Source organism: Meles meles, chromosome 14, assembly GCF_922984935.1.
Source record: "Meles meles chromosome 14, mMelMel3.1 paternal haplotype, whole genome shotgun sequence".
Lineage (NCBI taxonomy): Eukaryota > Metazoa > Chordata > Mammalia > Carnivora > Mustelidae > Meles > Meles meles.
Genome location: NC_060079.1, coordinates 39,379,455 through 39,401,616, shown reverse-complemented (window position 1 = coordinate 39,401,616; position 22,162 = coordinate 39,379,455). Strand labels below are relative to the sequence as shown.

The 22,162-nt window shown below is 35.9% G+C and overlaps 1 protein-coding gene across 2 annotated transcripts in view; it reads left to right on the top strand.

Annotated features, from left to right (window-relative positions):
• DIAPH3 (diaphanous related formin 3) overlaps positions 1 to 22,162 on the top strand; it is a 512,673-nt gene that overhangs the window by 136,445 nt on the left and 354,066 nt on the right. For both annotated transcript variants that reach the window (XM_046028127.1, XM_046028128.1), the window contains 4 exons: positions 14,019 to 14,093; positions 14,184 to 14,253; positions 18,533 to 18,669; positions 20,528 to 20,633. In XM_046028127.1, coding sequence (XP_045884083.1) covers positions 14,019 to 14,093; positions 14,184 to 14,253; positions 18,533 to 18,669; positions 20,528 to 20,633 — 388 coding nt within the window. The remainder of the gene's footprint in view (positions 1 to 14,018; positions 14,094 to 14,183; positions 14,254 to 18,532; positions 18,670 to 20,527; positions 20,634 to 22,162) is intronic.

Sequence of the window (22,162 nt, the reverse complement as noted above, 5' to 3'; positions counted from 1 at the left end):
TTTTGAGCCTTTGCATTCTTGAGTCTCTGTAAGTATGGGGGCTCTCTATACCATGCTGTGGATTTTTGAGGTGGTGCATGTAATATTATGTTGTTGTGGAACTGTAATATGGAACTTTAGATCAGGATGTTTGTTAAATGGAGTTGAATAGTAAAGAGAACAGAGAAATTAAAGCAGTAGTATCATGAGATGATATACTGCTCATTTTTCAGGACAGGACATCAAGTATTTTGAGTGCCTTACACACTTCTCTGTTGGAAAACTAGTAGAGGTACAAAAGCTTCTCCCTGTCTTCAAATTACTGAGATTCCATTTGGAGAGAAATGTCCAACACATCATAGAGCAAGTGATATCACCAGCTCTTACCTAATTAAATCTTTGTGTGGTTTGGATAAAATGCAGCAGAGTAGCAGAGGATGTATTTGTTACTCTACTCATGCAACAAGAATTCTCAGGTGCTGTGCTAAGTATCACAGTAAAGAGGCATATGGGGGAGAGATCTAGAAAACATGTAATAAGTAGAAGATACAACGTTAGTTAAAATAAGGGACTGAGAGTAATGGATAGAGGGCTTTTAGATGCAAACTGGTCAGAGAATATCTTTGAAGTGGTAAATCTTAAGAGCTTAAGAAGAGAAGGAATTAGCTAAGAGCAGCTCAGGCTTTGGTGCATTGGGCAGCAGAGACCCTGAGGTGGGGAAACAGTGAAGCAGGACGGTGGAGAGAGGGAAGTGGAGTCCCAGAGGCCATGGAGCCATCAGAGAGTTGGGCAGTGTCCAGGTCATGAGAAGTCTTAAGGTGATTTGGGAGAGAGATAAGATTTTTAGTTTAAATAAGTGTGAGGCTGTTAATGAGTTTTACACAGGAAATGACCTATTTCTAAAGTCCTTGTTAAAAGGAACTGCTATGGGGAGAATGGATTAAAGGGAGGAAAGAGTGGACAGGGAGATCAGAAAGGAGACTATGGTATAATCACAGGAGTGATGAGCATGGCTTGCATGAGGATTGTAGTAGTGGTGGGGCAAGGAGTTGGGTGGATTTGCAGACAAATTGGAAGTAGAAACTGTAGGGCATATTGACAGATTAGATGTGGGGTGTGAATGAGAAGGAGGAATCAAGAATGACACTTAGATTGTATGATCTAAGCATAAATGGATAATGCCATTAACCTGGATAGGGGAAGATGGTTTTGTTACTAATTTCATGCATTTTGGAAAAAATCAAAATATCTGTTTTAACAATGTAAAGTTTGATATATTTCAGTTTCATAGTTTGAGATATCAAGCAGCTAGATAATGGGGCCTGGAGCTCAGTGGAGAATGTGCAAATACTTACCTATTATTTATATGTAGATTGCACATAAAGCCCTGAGAATTGTTGAGAATTCAGGTAGGACAGGGAGGGTATGTGTGTGTGTAAAGATATAGAAGAAGGCCCAGAACAAGTCCTGGGGATCTCTAGCAATTTATCCATGGTCTAGAAAGGCAAGAGGAACCAGGAAAACAGATGAAGGAGTGGTCATTTGGGAGGAGGAGAACCCAAAAAGACTGATTTCCTGAGCGTAAGAGAAGGAGAGTGTTTCAGTAGGGAAAGTGATAAACCACCCAGAATGTTCCTGAGACCTGGTGCAAGATATTACTGTCAGAATTGGCAAGAGGAGGATGGTTGGTGACCTTTGAGAAAAGCAATTTTGTGGAGTCTGGGTGGCAGAAGCCAGATTAAGTGAGATGGAATAAATGGACGGTGAAGAACTCCTGATGATTCTTGTGATGAAATTGAGACATTTTCCTCTAAAAGAAAGACAAATGTGCATTAACTAGAGGGATATCTGGGCCAGGTGAGTAAAACCCAGTAAGCGAATGGAGAAACTTAAATTAATGCGAGTTCAGGGAAGAAGGACACTTGAATTGGCTCTTGAAAGATGAAATAGTTTCATTTGCAGCTGAGTGAACGTAACAATGAACTTGATAGAATCAGGAGCAGATGATAGACTTAATAATGAAGTTTATGGGACAAGTGCTGGGCAGCAAGTACTTAGGGTGAAAAACAGATGATGGAAGACCTGCAATGTAATGATTTCTTCTTTCCCATACATTGTGGTCAAATTAGTCAATTTAAAATGAATAATTCATTAATGCTTTCTTGAAGTAATGATTTTTTGATTTGATACTAAGAAACCTCCTTACTCATATTTCATACATTCCCAATGATTGCTTTTTCTACAATGTTTCTTTTAGTAGTGGGCTGAAGTTTTGATCAGAGCACATGCTAGGCTATGTTATTTTACCCCTGTAGTTCTCTTACTTTTTTCATCTGAAGATCAAGAGCTCATGTTTCTTATATTGGTCATTTGTTTTTCATCACTGCAGTTCTTCTAGTTTTCTTTTCATTTTATTTTGAACACTTTCTTTAGACATTTTATACCTTCCAATATATTAGAGTTAAAAAGTAACCAGGAGAATAAACTTCTTTGTTATTCTACTGTTTCATCTAATATCAGAAGTGAGAATAAGTGACTGGTTTAAAATACATAATTCCTTTAAAAGTCAATTCCCAGAAAATATACATTTGAATGATTGTATTTTGAAGTTTGGTAGATTTTTAAATCAGAATATTATTTAGTTGCTGAATTTCTGAATTCCCTGTCTGGCTGTATAATTTAGTGTAATCTTTGTGGATGGGCCACTGGTTGCGATGTGGGTATATGTTTGTTTTGCCCTACAGGGCATGTTAATTGCTTTGTACCCCCCTCCCCACCCCGTTCATTTTAAATATTTAGTCACCTTGCTTAGAGTTAGGTGAAAATGAAAGGTAAAATAAGCTATAATTATATTCAGCATTGGTGATATATTACTCTGACAGAGGAATGTAAATTGGATTTGGATATTACATAATATTAAAGCTGACCTTCTAAGGTTAAGGTATAAAATTTGTTACTTTGTCACATGTGACCAGTGATATTTTTTTCCCGTTTCAGGATGTTTCTTATATTGATTTTTAACAAAATAACTTTGTGTTTCCCTAAGTGTTTATGTAAGATTATTCTTTGGGATAATTAAAAATTATTTTTTTCCTCTTTTTTAAAAGTTATTTTTCTTATGAAAAGAGTTCATTATAGGAAAGTAGATAATACATAAAAGCAAAAAAAAAAGTACAATACCACCTACTTAGAAAGGCAGTGTAACTTCTTGGGTGGAAGTGTGTATGTGTCTACTGAGGACGTCCTTTTGTTTAATGCTATTGGTTTTTGGAAAAATGAGCTAAAGCAGGGAATGATAAATGATTCACGTATATCCTAAACATCCTTTGAATTCAAAAGATTAAAAATCCATTTTTTTTTTCCTTCTAGACTTTTGATGTGGAGGTCAAAGTACTGTCTACTCTATTTCTTAGTAGAAATAGATGTGGAGGCCAGACTTTACCTATTCCACTTCTTAGGGTAGGCACAGGTTGATTATAGGTTGATAATATAAACCACATCCATGATGCATTATTTTCTTCATATTGGTACTTAAAGGTGGAAGAGAAATGTAGAGAGTCTTACAAAGTATAGAGTTTAGAATTCTTAAAAAGTCATTCTGCTGATGTCTCTTAGTATTACACACTTGTCTCTTGGTATTACACACTTGTGTCCACATCTACTTCTATGGCACTTTTTAAAATGTCACTGAAAAAACTTTTTCAAAGCTTTAGGCTTAGTTTTCACAGAAATAGCTATTTTTACAGTGATTTGTCTGTTTATGTAATTTTAATTAAATTATCTAATTAGGGTAATTAATACAACTGGCAAAAATAGATTTGGAAACAAACCTCACCTCCCACTGGTTCCAGTGGAGGTTACTTGAGCATAAAGAAGCAGTCTTACTTCTCCCTGCCAGGGAGGTACCATGGACGCCAGGTGGGGAGCTCAGAATCCCAGTCATGTCCAGCAATAACAAGAAATCTCTTCCAGGCACCTGGGTGGCTCAGTTAATTTTCTTTCTGTCTTCCACTCAGATCATGATCCCGGGTCCTTGGATCGAGCTCTGTATTAGGCTCTTCGCTCAGTGGGGCATCTGCTTCTCCCTCTCCCTCTGCTGCTCCCCCAGCTTGGGATTTCTTTCTCTCTAATAAATAAATAAAGTCTTAAAAAAAAAAAAAAGGGAAGAAAGAAACCTCTTTCTAAAATGTCAATGGAGGCCAATTAGAGATAATGGACCTTTGTTTTCACTTGGCAGCATTGAGGTGAAACCTATCCTTCATCCACTGGGGCAGTATCATAGGATGCAAGCTAAAAAAATAAGAGACTGAAGTAAAAAATGGAGTATCATAACATAATAATCTAAGTGTCCAGGTTTCAGTAGAAACACTTGGTTTACTGAAAAGGTGGAAGATCACAAGCTGAATGCCAACTCCATATCCATATCCATCCATTAATAATGGGTGCCATTATTATTAGAAGCCAATATGGAGTTGACAGAGATATTTGAATATTCTTTTAAAAGATTGTATTTATTTATTTAGAGAGAGTGAGTAGGAGGAGGAGCAGAAGAAGAGGGGCAAGCAGACTGTCAGCTGAGCAGGGAGTCCAGTGCAGGGCTTTATCTCCCAACCTGAAATCATGATCTGAACTGAAATCAAGAGTTGGATACTTAATTGACTGAGCCACCCAGGTATCTTGATTTATTTGAATATTCTGATAAGGATACTTAAAGGAACCATCATAAACGTGTTTTAATGAACAATTATGAATATGCTAGGAGAAAAGGAATAGTCTCAACAAATATGTAGAAGAAACTTTATTCTTTTTTAAAGCTCAAATATCAGTTTTAGAATTGAAAAATACAGTAACTGAAATGAAAAACTTACTGGAAGAACACAACAATAAAATGTAGGGATGAGAGGAAAGAATTGGTGAACTGCAGTATAGAATAATAGAAATTACTCAGTCTGAACAGAGAGAAAATTAAAAAAACAGAGCCTCAGTGACTTGTGGTGCTATAATCAAAGATTTAACAGTTTCTTATCCAAAGCCTAGGTTTTGAGAGAGAAGGCAGGATAAAAAAGTATATGAGGAAATAATGGCTAAATATGTTCTATATTTGGCAAAAGATATAAACCTACAGATTCAGGAAGTTGAATGAATCATTAATAGGACGAACCCAAAGAAATCCTGTTGAGATGCATCCTAGTCAAACTTCTGAAAACAGAAAGAAATCTTGAAAGTAGCAAGAGATGCTGCTTTAGTTACAGGGATAACCAATGGAATGATACCGGGTTTCTCATCAGAAACTGTGGAGGCCTAAAGCATGTGGTAAAGCAGTTTTTAAATCAAGGAACAGTCAGCTCAGAATCCTAAATGCTATAAAAGTATTCTCCAGGAATGAAGGGGAAATCTAGACATATTCAGATGAAGCAAAACAAAGGGAATTTGTGGCCAGAAAATTCACCCTAAAAGAATGGCTAAAGAACATTTTCTAAATGAAGGAAACAATAAAAGAGGGCATTCTTGAAATATTGGGAAGAAAAAGTGTGCAGTGTCAGTAAAAATAAGCATAAGTATATTTTTCTTGAATTTTATAAGTTAAGTTTGGTAGAAGCAAAAATTATATCTGATATGGTTCTAAATCTATGTAGAAGAAATATGTAAAACAACTATACTCTAAATGGGGAGGGTAAAGATGCATAAAGGGAGGTGTGTTAGCTTGGCCTGCCGTAATAAAAATGTTACAGACTGGGTGGCTTAAACAGAAACTTATTTTCTCACAGTTCTGGAGGCTGAAAGCCTTAAGGCCATGGTCAAGTGCCGCAGGTTTGGTTTCTTATTTGGCCTCTCTCTTTGGCTTGCCGATGGCTGCTGTCCTGTAGTGTCTCCACATGGCCTTTGCTCTGTGGGTGTGCAGTCCTGGGGTCTCTTCCTCTTACAAGGACAGTAGTCCTACTGGATTAGGGCCCTATCCTTACAATCTCATTTAACCTTAATTATCTCTGTAAAGGCCTTATCTCTAAATACAGTCACATTGTGGGTTTGGGTTTCAACATGTGAATTTTGAGGGACACTGTTTGATTTGTAACAGGAGAGAAAGTTTGTACAATTCACTCAAACTTGTAAAATGATGGTGCCAGTTAAAGTATTCTTATTTAAAGAATTTAAAGAATTCTGAATTCCTGAAGAATACTTTTACAGCATGGTGTCAGTAAACTTTGATATATTATGATGTACACAGATTGACCTCTAGAAAAGCTGTATGAGCTATAAATAAAAAAACGTGATAAATAAAAAAAGTTTTAAAAATGACATTCTAAAACATGTTTTAGTAAACCACAAGAAGACGGAAAAGAAAATGAACAAACAGAATGAACAGTATAAAAAAAATACTAGAGTGAAACCTTAACATGTCAATAATTACATTAAGTGTAAATGGTTTTGCCAATTAAGGGAGATTGGCAGAGTAGATGAAGAAACATCACCTGATTATATGCTTTCTATCAGAAATTAGCTTTAAATATAGTGATATAGACAGATGGAAGTGAAAAGATAGTAAAACATATTATGCAAACATTAAAAGATGCTCATGGCTATTTTAGTATCCTATAGTGTTGATCTCAGAGTAAAGAAAAAGTTGTATTTTTATGAGGCAGTCCATCAAAAGACCCATCCTAAGTGTACACTTCAAACCTCAGATGTGCACAGTATATGAAGCAAAAATACTAGAATTGAAAGGAATAGATATATCCACAAATAGATTTGGAGACTTCATAATTTGGTTCACAATCAGTAGAACATCTAGTTGGAAAATCACCAATAAGAACTTAACACTACTATCAAGTAAAAGAACATGTGTATTTATAAACCATTCCATCTAACAGCAGAGTACACATCCTGAAAACATAGACCAACATAGACCATATCTTGGGCCACAAAGCAAACCTCATCAAATTTAAAAAAATTAAAATCCTACGAAATGTGTTCTTCCCCCAAAAGGGTCAAACTAGAAATCAGTAACAGAAAGATAGCAGGAAGATATCCAAACATTTGTAAAGTAGATAACACATTTGTATATAATCCTTGAGTCAAAGAAAAAAATCTCAAAGGAAATAAAAAAAATACACTGAAGTTAATGAAAATACAACATTTCAGAACTTATAGCACATGTCTAAAGTAGTACTGGGAAGGAAATCTGTGGCATTGAATACCTGCGTTAGGTAGAGAAAAAGAAAAAGGGCTCAAGTCAATAAATTTTCATCCAAAATAAATAGGAAATAATAAAGAGTAGAAATCAATTAAATTGCAAACAGAGTAACAATAGAGGAAATCAATGAAACAAGGATGTAGTTCTTTGAGAAGATTAATAAAACTGTTTAATCTTTATCGGTGAAAAAAATGGACAAATTACTAGCGTCAGCAATAAAACCGAGTATCACTGCAGACCCTGTGTCACCAGAGTAGTAAGGCAAACAACAAACTTTAAACACAAATTGGAGAACTTGAAAGACCAGTTCTTCAAAAAGCAAAGTACTACAACACCCCATGGGGAAAAGAAAATTTGAATTGTTCTCTATTAGGAAATTAAATAATGATTTTAAGACTCCCTAAAAGATCTTCAAGTACAGATGACTTCCCTGGAGAATTCTACTAAAGATTTGAGGAAAGATTTATATTAATTCTACACAATCTCATCCGGAAAATACAAGAGCAGGGAACAATATATTTTATGAAGCTGGTGCTGTTAGTAAAACCAAATAAAGACAGTAATAAAACCCCAAACCCCAGATTTACAGACTCACGTCTATCATGAATATAGGCATGAAAATCTTCATCATAATGCACTTAATCAACAAGACTAAAGAAGAAAAATCATATATCAATAGATGCAGACAAAGTTTTGACAAAACTGAACACTTACTCCTGATAAAAACTGGGGAAAAATAGAAATGTTATAGATTGAATTGTGTCCTGCAGAAAAAAGGTTTTTAAGTACTGATGCCTTAGAATGTGACCTTATTTGAAAATTGGGTCATTACAGTTATAATAAGATGAGTTTATAAAGGAACAGAGTAGGCTCTTAATCCAATTTTTGTCCTTTTAAGGAGAGAGACAAAGTGTCATGTGGTGAGAGGTATGGAAATCCTGGATTAGCCATTATTCCCAGAAGCTAAGAAGAGGCAAGGAAAGTTCTACCCATAATCAGAGAGGAGGCCTGGCCCTATTAACTTTGGGCTTCTAGTCAGAACTATGAGAATAAACTTCTCTTTTAAGTTTTCTACTTTGTGGTACTTTGTCATAGCTTCTCCAGGAAACTAATACAGAGGAATACTTTCTCCACTTGACAACATGAATCTACAAAAATTTTAAAGCTAACATTAAATGTGAGAGGTTCAAAATTTTCCCCCTCAGGCTGGGAACAAGGCAAGGATGGTTTGCTCTTGCCACTCTTGTTCAACACAGTGCTGGAATTTCTAGCCAAAGCAGTGAAGCGCAAATGAAACGAACAAAAAGTATTACTTTATTTACTTCATACATTACTTTATTACTTCATATATAAGTATTTATAAGTACTATTTATTTACTTTACATATAAGTAAAAAAGGAAGGGATATTAATTGTCCTTATTTGTAGATGGCATGGTTGTTTACATAGAAAAGTTGAATCTCCCAAATCTAGAACTAATTAGTAAGTTCAGCAACAGTGCAGATTTAAGATAAAAATCAATTGTATTTTGCAAGTTGCAAAAGTTTCAGAGATTTCTTGTACAACAGCGTGGTAAATATATTTGTTTTACTAACAACGAACTTTTGCAAAACTCCATTTACTATTGCTTTCCTCTATCACCACCCCCCTCCTGGGAGAGAAAAAAAAAAAAACTATAGAAAGAACAAAACTGGTATATATCTAACAAATCATGTAGAGGACTTATGGTGAAAACCACAAAATCAAAATGAAGAGAACTGAAGTTCTGAATAAATGGAGAGAGATCTTGTGTTCTTGATGTTTGCTTGATTATTTGGGTTATTGGCAAAATTCAATTTCTTGTGGTTGTGAGACTGACATCCCTTTTTTCTCGGTGGTTGTCGTGTGAGGGTTGTCTCAGCTCTAGAGTGCCCCTTCTCCAATTTTTTGGCTCCTATTCCCCTTCCTCAGTCTCTAAACCTATAAAGGCAGAGTCCTTCTCATGCTTTTACATCTCTCTTCTTTCTGCCATTTTATCTTTGATCCCTCTGGGAAATGCTTTCAACTTCAGTGAACTAGGTAATTAGACTGGATTCACCTGGATAATTTAGGATAATCTCTCTATTTTAAAAATACTCTGATTAGTCACCTCAGTTTCCTTTTTTATTTCCTCTTTTGCTATATCAGATAACCACAGCTTCTGGTGTTAGGCCATGGGCATCTTTCTGGGGGTAGGGGTAAAATTACTCTGCCTACCACATAGACCTAATGGTTTCCTGTTGCCCGTGACATTGTATAGAGTTTTTCCCAGAAGTTCTTTCCTACCTTTTGGGTTTTATCTGATACAGCCACCTCTGGTAGTCAGCACAGGCACATCTTTGATATTTAATATGTTTGTATGTATTCTCCCTCTGCCTCAGAAACTGCTCTTTCTCTGACTTCAAGACTCAGGTCAGACCTCAACGAATTTGTTCTTTGGAGAGGGAGATCCTTCTTCTGTTTCCTTAGCATCATGATTATAACACTTATTACATTATGGAGATAATTTAGCTCAACATTTGTTTCAACCACTAGTCTGTGATCCTTACAAGGACGGAGAACATGTTTTATTCAGTTTTGTATTTGTCATACCTACTGCAGTCTTGGGCACACAATGAGCCCTTCCAAAATGCTGAGTGGCTTTGTTAACGAACATTTGTTTCAGTGGTAATGAACATCACCCTTTGAGCGGCAGTCAATCAAGTCCTAAAGTATGATAAGGACAAGGACTCTAGATTCATCATCCTTGGTTCAGTACGGATAAGTACCTGTTCCGAAATCAGAACTGATGTTTTCGGCATGAAGGTTGAGACAGGCTCAATGAGAACGCAGGGGAGGCGTCACCGCTTTGTACCTTTTTTTACATCTATAAAGTAAGGCTGTGAGCCGGGGCACTAGCAGACCTGGATGCTATTTCTAAGTGACCTTAACCTCTCTTTGTGTTCTTTACCTGAAATAGAGAAATCGAAGAAGATTCCATTTTAAAACTGTTTCTGAGTGCTTAGTCTGTTCCAGGTGCTGGGGAATTTAAAGACCAATTAGAAATGGCCTTTACCCTCCTGGTGTATGTAAGTGGTCAGGTTGCCCTTAGGATGTGGTGGATTTATTCCAGCTCTATCTCTGATGCCTTTGTCTTTCTCTTCTTCCTAGCACATTTGGGAGGAGAGAGGGTAACTCACTGTAGCCTGTGGGAAACCTACAGGGGTAGTGTTCCTTTGGCCAGGGAGTAAATCTGAGACCTGATGATTGCCTCTCCTGCTCAATGAGGTGACTGTATTTGCTGCATAAAGCCAACAATACATAGGAAACCACTTTGCATACCTTTGATTTCATCCTGAGGAAGGAATAACTGAATTTCAAAGGCTAAGCTGCTTTGAACATTTATTTAAAGATGGTTTGAACATTTAATCCTAGAGACCTGCTCTCCTTCTCCTTTTTTTCTCCCCTTCTGTTACCTCTTCACCTCTTCTTTGCTCCTTCGTTGAGCCCCCTGCTAGGAAAGTGCTAAATGGCAATATACTTAGAAGATTTTTTTTGAAGCAATTAAAAGAGAAGAGTTTGATATTTCCTGTTATAGAATTTTAAGAGGCAGATTTTGTGTTAAATTAGTACTTAGCACATTTCTTTTTGCTGTTTTAAAGCAATTTTTTCCCAATACAAATGACATACTAATCTCTATGTCATTTCTATTCATGAAGAAGAAACATTTGCACAGTGCTCGTTCATCCATGAATGCAGTTTGTAGCTAAACCACATAATGCCTGATGGTACTGTGCTGACAGGCACAGAAGAAACAGAACAGATTTTATTTTCTGAAGATTGATCATTTATAGATCAGTTGATAATTTTTTCTCCAGGTTGCTTCTTATATTGATGATGAGAAATTTTTTACTTTTGTAAGAAGCTATGGATTTCAATGAACCTCTGTCAGTACTGCAGACCTACCTACTCAATATCACCTTTTATCTTGAACATCTTTTTCAGAAAAGATAAGAAGTAATATTGGCCCCTCATTTTAAAAGTAATATTGCTGAAAATAGTAAGGATGGGGGGGGTCAGGTTTTGAGAAATTGAGTTTGTGAGTGACAACTTGTTCATACAACTCTATCCTGGCCTGGCAAATTTTTAAGAAAACAGGGAGCCTTATTATGCATATCTAATTTGTGTTTTAATATTACTTTTCAATAAGTACTTTCACCAGCTTTTTACATTTAAATATAGTGTTTCTTTGTTATCAAGCATCTTTGCTTCCTCCCTTGTGCCCTGTCTTCAATTGCTTGTTTTTGGTGTTCTATGAAATGTATAGTCTGACTTTCATTAGGTTGTTACCCTTCTCTCTTTTATTGAGATTCCTACCATGAGTTAAAGATTGTAGTACAAAGTAATTTGGTATAAGGCCTCTTTACATTCAATTTATTAAGTTTATTTTATAGAGAATTAGTTTATATGTAATATGCCTGAGTGGGTGTAATTTTTATTTTAATGACTCACAGTCTGTAGTGCGGAAGAGTTATTTGGTGGGTCCAGAAATAACTGATTTGAGAACTTCTGTGGGTCCCACTATTCTGGTTATAATTGTTATATTCAGTGTGATTTAAAAAAAAAAAAAAGGATATGTTCTATTAATTACTCAGACCACAAGACTTAACTTGATTTATTTGGTTTGATAGGCTTCCTAAATTTTATAGTGGGCTCCAACATAAGCATGTTAAGTGAAACGAAGTCTTTTGTTATATTAACATAATTTAAAATTTTTTTGGTATAAGGCAGTTTTAGGAATAGTGATTCTATTTTCCACAGTGATTGAAGGAGATGGTAGTATGAACAATCCTAAATCATATTAGCTTTAGAATATCTTCATGGCTATACTTGGTATATAGAGATTGTTAAGAATTCACTTCAAACAAAATACTGATGTCCTGCTGTGGGTTTAGTAACGCAGGAGGGCCTGATGAACAGAATCTGTCCTTGTGTCTCAGTGTCAGCCCAAGTAACACTATCAAATTACTTCTTTTTTTTTTTTTTTTTTTTTAAGATCTTGTTTGTCCATTTAGAGAGAGCAGAGGAAGGGGCAGAAGGAGAGGGAAAGAGTATTTCAAACAGGCTCCACGTAGAGCCCGAGATCAAACAGGGCTTGATCTCACAACCCTGAGATCACGATCTGAGCTGAAATCAAAAGCTGGATACTTAGCCAACTGAGCCACCCAGGCGACCCTCTCAAATTACTCTTTATGGGTTTGATTTCAAGCTTTCCTGCTTCATCTGAAATAAAAAATACAGAGTAGGATGCCAACAAGGTAAACAGTTAAGCAGATGCTGTAGGTGTTTCCATGAAACATGAAAGTGAGATTTGAAACGCCTTCAGGTAACCTGTGTGTTGTTGACAGTGGAGAGTAAACTCATCACTTTTGAAGCAGCACCCCAGTTTCAAAACACCGACTTGTACTTAAGTTGTTTTTCTCACCTTCACTGTAATAGTGATCTTTAGGCTTTTCCTCTATAGGAATCAGTATGTTTATTGCTTAAGTACATTCCTGATTTAGTTAGGTGGTGGGGAGAATCAGATTCTGAACACTGATAGTTAAGTAAGCTGTATTCACAAGTGTATAAATGAAGATGAATTTTTTTAAATAATATTTTTATTTTTTTCATTTAAAAATGTGTTTCATTTTTATTGTTGTCATGGGGAATGTTCTATTGTGTCAAGAAAATGATATATATGGGTATGCGACTTGAACATGTTCTTCATTTTTAAGAACTGCTTTTAATTATTGGATGAAATTTTTCCCTTAAAGTTCCATTTTTCAAGGGTTACACACAAAATCATACATGGAAACATATATACAAAGAAATAAACAGTTATATAACCTATCTTTTCCTTCCTCCCTCTTTTTTGGAGATAGAATATATTCTTTATTGTTCAGGGCTTTTAAAATCACTACTGGAAAAGTATACTAATATCCATTAAGGTAGTTTTTCTATAATCAAGGTGAGCTGTTGACTTTTGGTGTGATGTCCTCCTTATATTACAGTATTGTGATTATACCAGTTGGTTTATGAAAAGAGGTAGCTTGGTCAAGATGAATATATTCATTTAAAAATAACCATGAAGTTCTTTAAAAAAAAACAAACAATTGAACTTTGAAACTTGGGAAATTAACATTTGTAGAATGCATGTCAGTGGTTTGCAAAATTTTCCTAAGACTTCCCTTTTGATATCTTGAAATTTTTTTCAGCAATCTTTATGTAGCTCTGAGTCTTACCTCTTTCTCTTTTTTAATTAAAAATTTTTTTTAGAATATTATTTTTATTTGTCAGAGTGCATAAGCAGGATGAGTGGTAGGCAGAGGGAGAAGCAGATTCCCCACTGAACAAGGAACCCCATGTGGGCCTAGATCCCAGGACCCCAGGATCATGACCTGAACTGAAGGCAGATGCTTCACTGACTGAGCCACCCAGGCATCCCTGAAGCTTCCCTCTTTAAGAGTTGCCTGATTTCTGCTCTCTGGGTCGGGGGAGATACTCTCATTGGCAGCATGTGCTGATTTCTGTGGTATAAGACTTCTAACATGGCAGATTTTAGTTACTACATGATGTCACTGGACACAGAGAATGGAAGTGATGGGCATAGTCAGTTCTCACAAGCTGTTTGATTCCATCACTACTCCTTTCACATGATGATGAATCATGATTGATTTTGCACCTGGTGTTATTCTTGGACTGTGTTGTAACATAACATGGGTAAAATGTTTGTGACTATATAGCATTATTGTGATATTCCAAACTAGAATACTGACCATGTGTAACTGCCTTTTATTTCTGTTTATCAGTTGGGTGCAAAGCTTTGGACACGAGGGGCTCGGATTATTACTGGACATTTTGGAAAGACTGATTACTGGCAAAATGTAAGTATATTGTTCATTTTTATTTTCAATTAAGCTACATTTGTGTGTCCAATTATAATTCCAATACTGATATTTTTTATGCCAATGCAGACAAGAAAAAATTGTAAAGAAGAATCAGCATAAAGTTATACAGTGTCTAAAGGCTTTGATGAATACACAGGTATGTACATAGGTAGTTATATTGTATTCTTCATCAGTTCTTAGAGAATTTCTGTGAAATAGAGTGTATGTTATGGAATTTGTACTAAAGAGATGTACTGCTTTGATAAGCTTTTGCATACTTAGAGGACAAAATATTACATTGCATTGACTTCTAGTTTTGTATCAAATCAACCATCTCTCAACAGGAGAAACTTGAGAATTGAATAGATCCTCTCCTGATGCTTAAATCCTCATGTGCACATTAATCCTCCCTTTCTAGTCTCTTTTTTGTTCCCCTCTTTAGCCCTCCCTTCCTTTTCAAAGTATATAGCATGAGTAAGTTTTGAAATCATACATGATAATCAGACATGGTCTGCAGCAATACTTATTACCAAAGAATCATGTTGGAAAGACAGTTTTTATAGTTGAGGAACTTAAATCTGCAAAGAAATTAATGTGAACCGATAGGAAACAGGTCCCAGAAATGGATCAGTGATGTTTAATGTAAGTAATATTGAGACTAAAGGTAATAGGGCAGGTCTGCTGAGTTTGTAAATGTGTATCTGACAGTGTTTCCTTTTTTAATAGAATTTGTACTGTTAATTGTGGAAATTAGCTCTATCCCATGCCACGGCTTTAGCTTCAACATCTAAACATATCTACCTCATGATGGGTGCAGTAATGATAGGTATTTTAGTTGCCATTAGACAGCAGGAGAGGAATTTTACTTATGGTGTTAGGATGATTTGTGTTTTAGTGCAAAACTGCCTGTATATTTCTGATTAATTTTTAATATTTTCGCATTTATAAAAAATAAGCCTTTAGAAGACTACACCCTTAAGTACTGGTACTTAAATTATTAACATTCATATTTCTTTTTACTAAATATAGCAAAAACTTATATTTTCTAATTATTTCTGTCTTATTTATTTTTCAGCATTTTCTTGAGCTGAGTTTTGTTTTTAACCAATGAAATACTTTTTACCTTCCTGCCTTCTCTAATCAGAGAAGATTTTCAAGCACACTATCTGATGTAGTAAGCTGTTCTATGTTGTTATATATTCAAATATATTCTAGATTTGAACTCATTGTTCTGTAAGAATTAGATTCCAGGTATTGTGAATGATCTTGTGCATCATTCTTTGAATTTGAGAAAACCATAATTAAAGAGAGGTGAGGTGGTTTATATAGACCATAATATTCCTGCTCGATTTGAGACTGAATTGGAGAGCAGGTAAACTTTATGTATTTAGGTTCTAACTGATGTAGTGTGTTCTCTTATAAGAGACTGCTTTTGCTTATAGTTTGTATCTGTGGAGCTAGAATATATTGTTTTTGTGTTGATTGCTATCACCTGTACTAACACAAATAAAAAGCTACTAATACTTGGAATTAGTATTATAACATCTGAATTCTAAAATTAATAATATATGAAATAATTTTTCAATAAAGACTCTCCCAGGATATGTTGATGATTTTTCATTTATCTCCCTGTGCAGTATTTATAGGAGTTCTTTGAAGGATGGAAAAAAATACAGGTTTTAAGAGAACAGTGGTACCTTATTAGGTACTAGTATTTGGTTATTAATATAATGAACAAATCTGGTAACAGGTGAAAGTGGATTTCATGTAATAAACTAGACTAATATTTTCTAAGTGGAAAAACACTGAATATCAGGGGGAAACAAAGGGATGAGAAGTTAAATATATTTGAATTAAAAGATAATTAGGACAAGGGCTTCATTCTGGTCAGTTAACTGTTTGAGTGTTGCTTTAAGGTGTGCACCCGCAGTGAAGGTGTTTTGCTCCTGAAGCCAGCCCGCTTTACCTGTCCTGACCGTTCTCTTTGCTCCTGGGATTAACTCACCAGAGGGAATTATTCAGCATCAGTATTCATGTCTTGTTGATCATCCTCTACAGGGATCTAAGGTCTTCCCCTTCTCTCACTGAACACCCTTGCAGTGGCTTGAAATTCCATCTATTAGGTAATAATAGGTCTCAAGTAGAATGCAAAGGGAACCTGGCTTTAGTCTACAGTTTAGAACACATGAGTTTTCATATAAACCTGGGTGGGTCCTTGACATTCAGTAGAGAGACATCCTTAGACCTTCCAAAATTTGTCACTGCCTCTAACCTTATAATAGGCTTCATTTAATGCACTTTAGATGCTAGCACTGGTAAGTTGATGATTTGTCTCAGAGTCAACAGTTTTTGTTTGGTTTTGCTTTGTTTTTTTAAATAACTGAACAAGAGTAATTTTATTCAAGTAGGCAGCAATTCTGTCTGTAGTTCTCTGTGCTCAGTAGTGCTAACCTGGCCTCATTCCAGCCTTAAAATAAGCACTACGTGTGTTTATGTTAGCAAAGTCAGAATGATGGACCTTCCAGGGGTTAGGGGGTGCTGATCAAAACTATGAAATCTGAGAATGCTCATATTCTGCTCTCCCCACATTAATGGTTTAGGGCTGGAGGGCTTCGCAGAGAAGATAGGGAGTATCACCTGGAGGAAATCGGTGTGCCTTGCCTTGAGTGGTTGGAAGAGCCACAGGATCTGATTCCAGAGGTGTAGGCATTGGTTAAGAACCTCCAGGTGGGTGGGAAATAAAGGGGGAAATGCTTTACTCTGTCGTCCTCAGTTTTCTTAGGACAGAGCCAGCCCTTTGGTTCTTGGTAATCATTGACTGATTGACTCTTTGAATTGGATCTAAGTGGTACTTTCTATGCTTCTGACAATTCCCTAGAATGATTATTAAAGAATGTTGTGGTTCTTGGCCCCATGCCTGCTTTCTTTTTCTTTGTTTCCAGTTATGAGACAGCCCAGGGCGTCACAAAAGTGATCACTTCCTGGCTGGTTTCGCTGTCTGTCTGTAAACTTTTCCCTATCACCGATAAGAGGGGAAAGTTTCTCCAGAAAGCATATCTTGAGGCCCTTGGCCCCCATGCTGGTGCTGCTTCCTTCACACCTGTGTTCCTTAGAAAGCAGTTTAAAGCAAATGGGGTATTTTAGCACAGTTAACTAACGGCTTCTTTATATAAATGGCATCTGCGAGATAGGAAAATTATAAATAAGATTTCATTCTCACAGCATTTGGGTCTAAGCTTGTTATAGATTTAACTTTGATACTTATACCTAGTGTTAATTTTGAGTTAAGCCATAGTCCATAGGTCTGTTATTGGGATTAAGGTCCTTTTTTGTGCTCAGTAGTAATTCTAATCAACCAATTTCTCACTCTTTAGAAAGATCCTCGGAGAGGCATGGAAGATAAATCGTATCGTTTTATTGCTTCTATTTATCCTCTGTTATTTGATACTTATCTTCCATAGATTGTAAGTGGGCCCTAAGAGATGTATACATCCTTAAATCAAAACACGAAGTCATTAACATGACTCCTTATCTTCTAATTGGATGTGACATCCTAGCAGTAGCAAACAAACTTTATCCTTGTCTGGCATCATCCCGTTTATATAATGTGTTTACAACTGCATTGTCTTTCTGATGATAAAATATCATTCTGATTAGAATACTTTTGCTCCTCATGCCAGTTTCTACATGGTATCTGCCCAAATCATCTTTCAACTTGGGCCCATCTTAGGAGCTCAGTGTTACTCTTTAGGTCTGCCCTGTTGTTACGTGGTTACCACATGTGGCTGTTGAGCACCTGCAGAGTGACTTGTCTGAATGGAGATGTGGTGTAAATAGAAAAAAGACACTGGATTTTGAATATGTAGCAAAGAAAAGAAATAACGAATGTTTTATATCGACTGTGTTGAAATGATTATATTTTAGATATATTGGATTAATTTCATTAAAATTTTACTTTTGACTTGGAAACTTGACATTGCCCCTGTGGTTCTCATTCTGTTGCTGTGGGATAGAGTTGATGTGATAGTATATCCCTTATCCACCTTCCTTCCCAGGAAAGCTCCTTATACCTTCAGGGTCTGGTTCAGAAACAGACTGTTCGTTTTGTGTGCTTGTGTTGGGAAATCTCAGTTTTCCTCACTGCTTCTCCCTTTCTCCAGGTTGTTACTTATCTCACTTACTTAATCGTCCTACCATTATCAAATCACCTTTGAGAAGTTACTTATATTTGGCTGACTCTCCTACTTCTTGATATGAATACTTTTATGAATTTTTATTCTTTTTAAAATGTTTATGATATTTATTTTCTGGCTTTTACTAAATGTAAAAATATATTATCCTATCAACTTTTTTAATAATGATGTTTCCTCTAGGGTGTTATTATTTTTTTCAATGAACTGCTAACATATAGCCTCTTATTTCCAAAATGTTTGTAGTATGGCTTGGAAAGAATTATGAGTGAAGAGAGGAGTCTTTCTCTATTAGCCAAAGCCATCGATCCCGAGCACCCAAGTATCATGACGGATGTGGTGAAACTCCTCTCTGCGGTATGCATTGTAGGAGAGGAAAGCATGTAAGTCTTCTCAACTCATTTCTCTAATACTATGTAACAGTATAATTTGATTTACTTAATGTTTTCGTTATTCTAGACTGGAATTTATTGTTAATAAATGAATACTACTTAAGCAACTGATTTAGATTCATAATTGGCTGAACAGAAATGTTTGAGTAATAATGACTTCTCAGTATAGTAGTTCTAGGCTAACATGTTTCTATGAAAAACTGATTTTTTCATATTTATTTTAAAATGTTCTGATTTCAAACCCTAAACAAAAATCTCAGTAAGACTTAAAAAAAATATATGAATGGATCCTATTTCTTACGTATTTTTGTTTTTCAGATAGAGCTAATTCAAATTCATGTATATTCCCATATAAAAGCGAACATCATACTATTTGAAAATCTATTTATAACACAGATTTGAAAAGTGTTCTATGAAATAGTAGTACTTTATTGGTTGAGGGTGCATAGTCTGACCATAAAGTACATCCCGAAGTTTTAAACTTTGAAGATGTTATTCACACATGTTAAGGTTGTAACTAAAATATCATTACATATATATTAACATAATTATAAAGATAAAGCTTTTTTTTTTAAAGGTTGGGGTACTTATTATAAGATGCATTAAAAAATTATTACAAATTCCTTTTAAAAAGACTAAAAATAAAGTCACTTGTGATGAGCACTAGGTGTTACATGTAAGCAATGAATCAATAAATTCTACTCCTGAAACCACTATCATGCTATATGTTAACTATCTAGAATTTAAATAAAAACTTGCAACAGAAACCAAACAGAAAGGATTAAGACAGTAGAAAATGAAACTACTAACAGAACAGAGAAAAATAACCCTTTCATGAAGGCTGGGCAAAGGCCTGTAAGCTGAACTTTCTGCCCACATTTGAAACTTGTCCTTGTGGTGAACCTGCGGGGGAGCTGAGGAGTGTCGGGTTGTCTCTGTCCAGTGTGGCCTCACCAGAGAGTCTGCAGGCCCCACTCTGGCCTCGCCCTCCAGCCGTCTGCACACATAGCTACAGCGTGCCTCCGTGGATGAGGAGATCCCCAGCGGCAGCCCCAGCACACAAAGCCAGACACAGCTTCAGCACGTTCCCTTTCCCATTTTCAGAGTACCCTATTAATTGTGTCACAGAATCCTAATGGTTTACTTATCGCTGACACACAGGTTGCTCCTTCTGCTCTCTTTCCTCCTATTCCATCCTCCTCCTCCTCCCTCTTTCCCCTCTTGTTTCTCGGTTCTTCTCTTTTCCTTCTTCCTTCCTTCCTTAACCACTACAGTATGCTAGGTTGTGTTAACACACTAGTCTTTAAAGGAGTAACAAGTGTCTTTCTCGTGTTGACTATAAATCCTTACTATGATGTATTTTTGGCTACCAGACTTTTTTATACTCAAAAGGAAGAATGGTGTAGTGGTTAAGAATGCCGAGACCATGCTCACCACACAGACTGTCTGATTTTAGATCCTTGCTCCATTTAGGAGATGTGAGACCTCAGACAAATTGCTTAACTCCCCCCACCCCCGCCCATTTCCTAAGCTATAATAAGGGATAATAAAACCTACTTCATAGAACTATATACATTAAAAAGAGTTAATATTTGTAAACTGGTTTAAATAGTGCCTGATGCATAGAAAGCACTTAAGTGTTTGATAAATAACCCTCATCATAGGGTTATTAGGAATAAATGAATAAAAACATGTAACTAGTACTTGATACATACTATGTACTTAGCTTTTAAAATGTTGCTTCTTGCTTAGGAGTAGTGATTCTGGAGTTCGGTAGATTAAGCAGTTGTAGTTAGGCGTTTGGATTACTTGCTATTTGCAATTTAATTAATTTCAAAATTTCTGATAGCCTTGAAGAGGTTTTAGAAGCTTTAACATCAGCTGGAGAAGAAAGAAAAACTGACAGATTTTCACCTATTGTGGAAGGTCTCCGACATGATTCAGTTCAACTGCAAGTAGGTTTCATGTCTAATCATAAGTACTGTTTTGTAACTATTAGCTCACTGGCTTATATTCAAATATGAAAACCTGCATGTTGTCCAATATTTTAAAGTATTTCAAATAACGTATAGAATTCTAATAATGTATCTTACAGATGTAACTTGGTGTATACCTATTATTATTTCCTTAGGTTACTTTCCTAGAAGCTGACTTACTAGAGATCACTATAAAACATATAATCATAGTCCATAAATTGTTTATTCTTGGTTAGTCTCATTAGTTGACTATTACAGATTTTAAGTTTGGACAATTAAGTGAATTATGGCTTTTCATTGATCTATTAGTTTTTATGTTGGAAAGTTAAGACTTTCCATAAATAATAATGAGACCAAGTTACACTGAGATATTCAAAGATATTTAAATATTTAAGTTCTCACAGTCACTTTTAGACTTAACCATTATATTGTCCAAGCTGTATAACTAATACTCATTTAATTTCTCTTTTTTTTTAAAAGTTTTTTATTACTGTAATTACTGTTATAAGTATTGCTAATAACCTGAGGAGCTTTAAGGAAATAATAGATACCTGACTCCCACTTCCCAATATTTTTAGAATGTATTTATTTATTATTTTTATTTTTAAAAAAAATTTTATTTATTTATTTAACAGAGATGACAAGTAGACAGAGAGGCAGGCAGAGAGAGGAAGGGAAGCAGGCTCCCCGCTGAGCAGAGAGCCCGATGTGGGGCTCCATCTCAGGACCCTGGGATCATGACCTGAGCCGAAGGCAGAGGCTTTAACCCACTAAGCCACCCAGTTGCCCCTATTTTTAGAATTTAATTGGCGTGACCTGGCTTTTGGGATTTTTAAAGATTCTCAGATGATTCTAATGTGTAGCAATATTCAAAAACAAAGAGTACTAATAGCTATAAAGTAAACTTATTTCACACTTAAGTAGTAAAAAAGCTTTTTTTTTTTTTTAAAGATTTATTTTATTTACTTGAGAGATAGCAAGAGAGAGCACAGGTGAGAAGAGGGAGAAGTAGTCTTCCCGCTGAGCCAGGAGCCCAGTGTCTGGGCTTGATCCCTTGGGATCATGGCCTGAGCCAAAGACAGATGCTCAACTGATTGAGCTACCCCGGTGCCCCTAAAAAATTACAGTTTTAAATTTTATTTTAAAGCTCTGGGTAGTTTGACCTTCATATTGTTTCTCAATGTGGTAGGAATAGAAAAACCAAATCTCCATGTTAAATTTTAAAATAAAATGGTATTTGATTCACAGGCTGAAAATCTTAAGGATAGTCAAATGAATAAATTCACTGTGGCATTTCTAATGATGATATTTGTGATGGTGATCTTCCTGATGACAGTCTTTGTGAATGGCTAGCACAGAGCCCTGCTTTCTCTGGGCAGGAAGCAGACCTGGAGATTTGAGTGTGTGGTCCCTGTTGTGCAAGTCTCATTACTGGAGCTTCTGGGAAAAAGTCCCTCCTGACTTGTTGGGGCTTGTCAGAGAGCATAGGAATGGGAGTCTGGGATGTG